The sequence below is a fragment of the Bison bison genome, unplaced genomic scaffold (genome assembly GCF_000754665.1).
Source record: "Bison bison bison isolate TAMUID 2011002044 unplaced genomic scaffold, Bison_UMD1.0 scf7180017864492, whole genome shotgun sequence".
Taxonomy (NCBI): domain Eukaryota; kingdom Metazoa; phylum Chordata; class Mammalia; order Artiodactyla; family Bovidae; genus Bison; species Bison bison.
In genome coordinates, this window is record NW_011495051.1 from 2,645,735 (window position 1) to 2,646,505 (window position 771).

The 771-nt window shown below is 66.1% G+C and overlaps 1 protein-coding gene across 1 annotated transcript in view; it reads left to right on the forward strand.

Annotated features, from left to right (window-relative positions):
* Positions 1 to 771, forward strand: part of FZR1 (fizzy/cell division cycle 20 related 1 (Drosophila)) — a 12,105-nt gene that overhangs the window by 10,381 nt on the left and 953 nt on the right. Inside the window, exon 13 of the mRNA XM_010828442.1 lies at positions 202 to 769. Within this exon, the coding sequence (XP_010826744.1) occupies positions 202 to 243 (42 nt within the window). The 3' untranslated portion in view covers positions 244 to 769. The remainder of the gene's footprint in view (positions 1 to 201; positions 770 to 771) is intronic.

Below are 771 nucleotides of genomic sequence, written 5' to 3' on the forward strand. Positions count from 1 at the left end.
GGGATCTCTCCAGGACCCCCTACCCCTCTGCTTCTGCATCACCTGGCCCCCTTGCACATCCTGGGGCACTCACCATGCTCGGTGCCCGCACAGGCCCCTCCTGGCCCAGAGCCTCGGGGTCCCTCGGGGCAGAGCTTCCCTCCCACACCTGAGCGGCGGGGCTGGGCTGAGGGCTCAGCATTGCCCCTGTGTGTCCTGCAGGAGTCTGTGTCCGTCCTCAACCTCTTCACTAGGATCCGGTAAACCCACAGCTACCGGCCGTCCTGGTCGCAGAGCAACACCTTGTCAGCGTGCATGGACTCTCTGCTCCCCCCCACATGAGCCCAAGATTGGCAGTAGGGGGGGCGGGAGCCGGGCCTGGAGAGAACCTGAAGATTGCATTAAAGCCTGATTGCGAACCCTGTTGGCCGGTGTTTGGGGCAGGGCCGGGGCGGGCAGCAGCAGGAGTGGGGCTCTGGCTCCCCACCCTGGGCGGCCCCGGCTCGGACAGCGTGCCCAGCGCAGGACAACTCCTGGACTGGCTGCTTCCATCACCTGTCACCACCACTGCCTCATCAGGGCTGCATGCTATGCCCGGAAGCATGTGCCCGCCGCCGCCCGCGCCTGCCACAGGACAGGACAGCTGGACACCACGCCCATCGGCCAGGAGGGATCACAGGGACGTACCCTCTTGAAGGGGGTCTCTGCAGCCGCCTCTGCTCTCCCTGACCCGGCCACCCCCCACTGACTCTGAGTGCATGACATTGGGAGCAGGCCCCAGGCATGCTACAT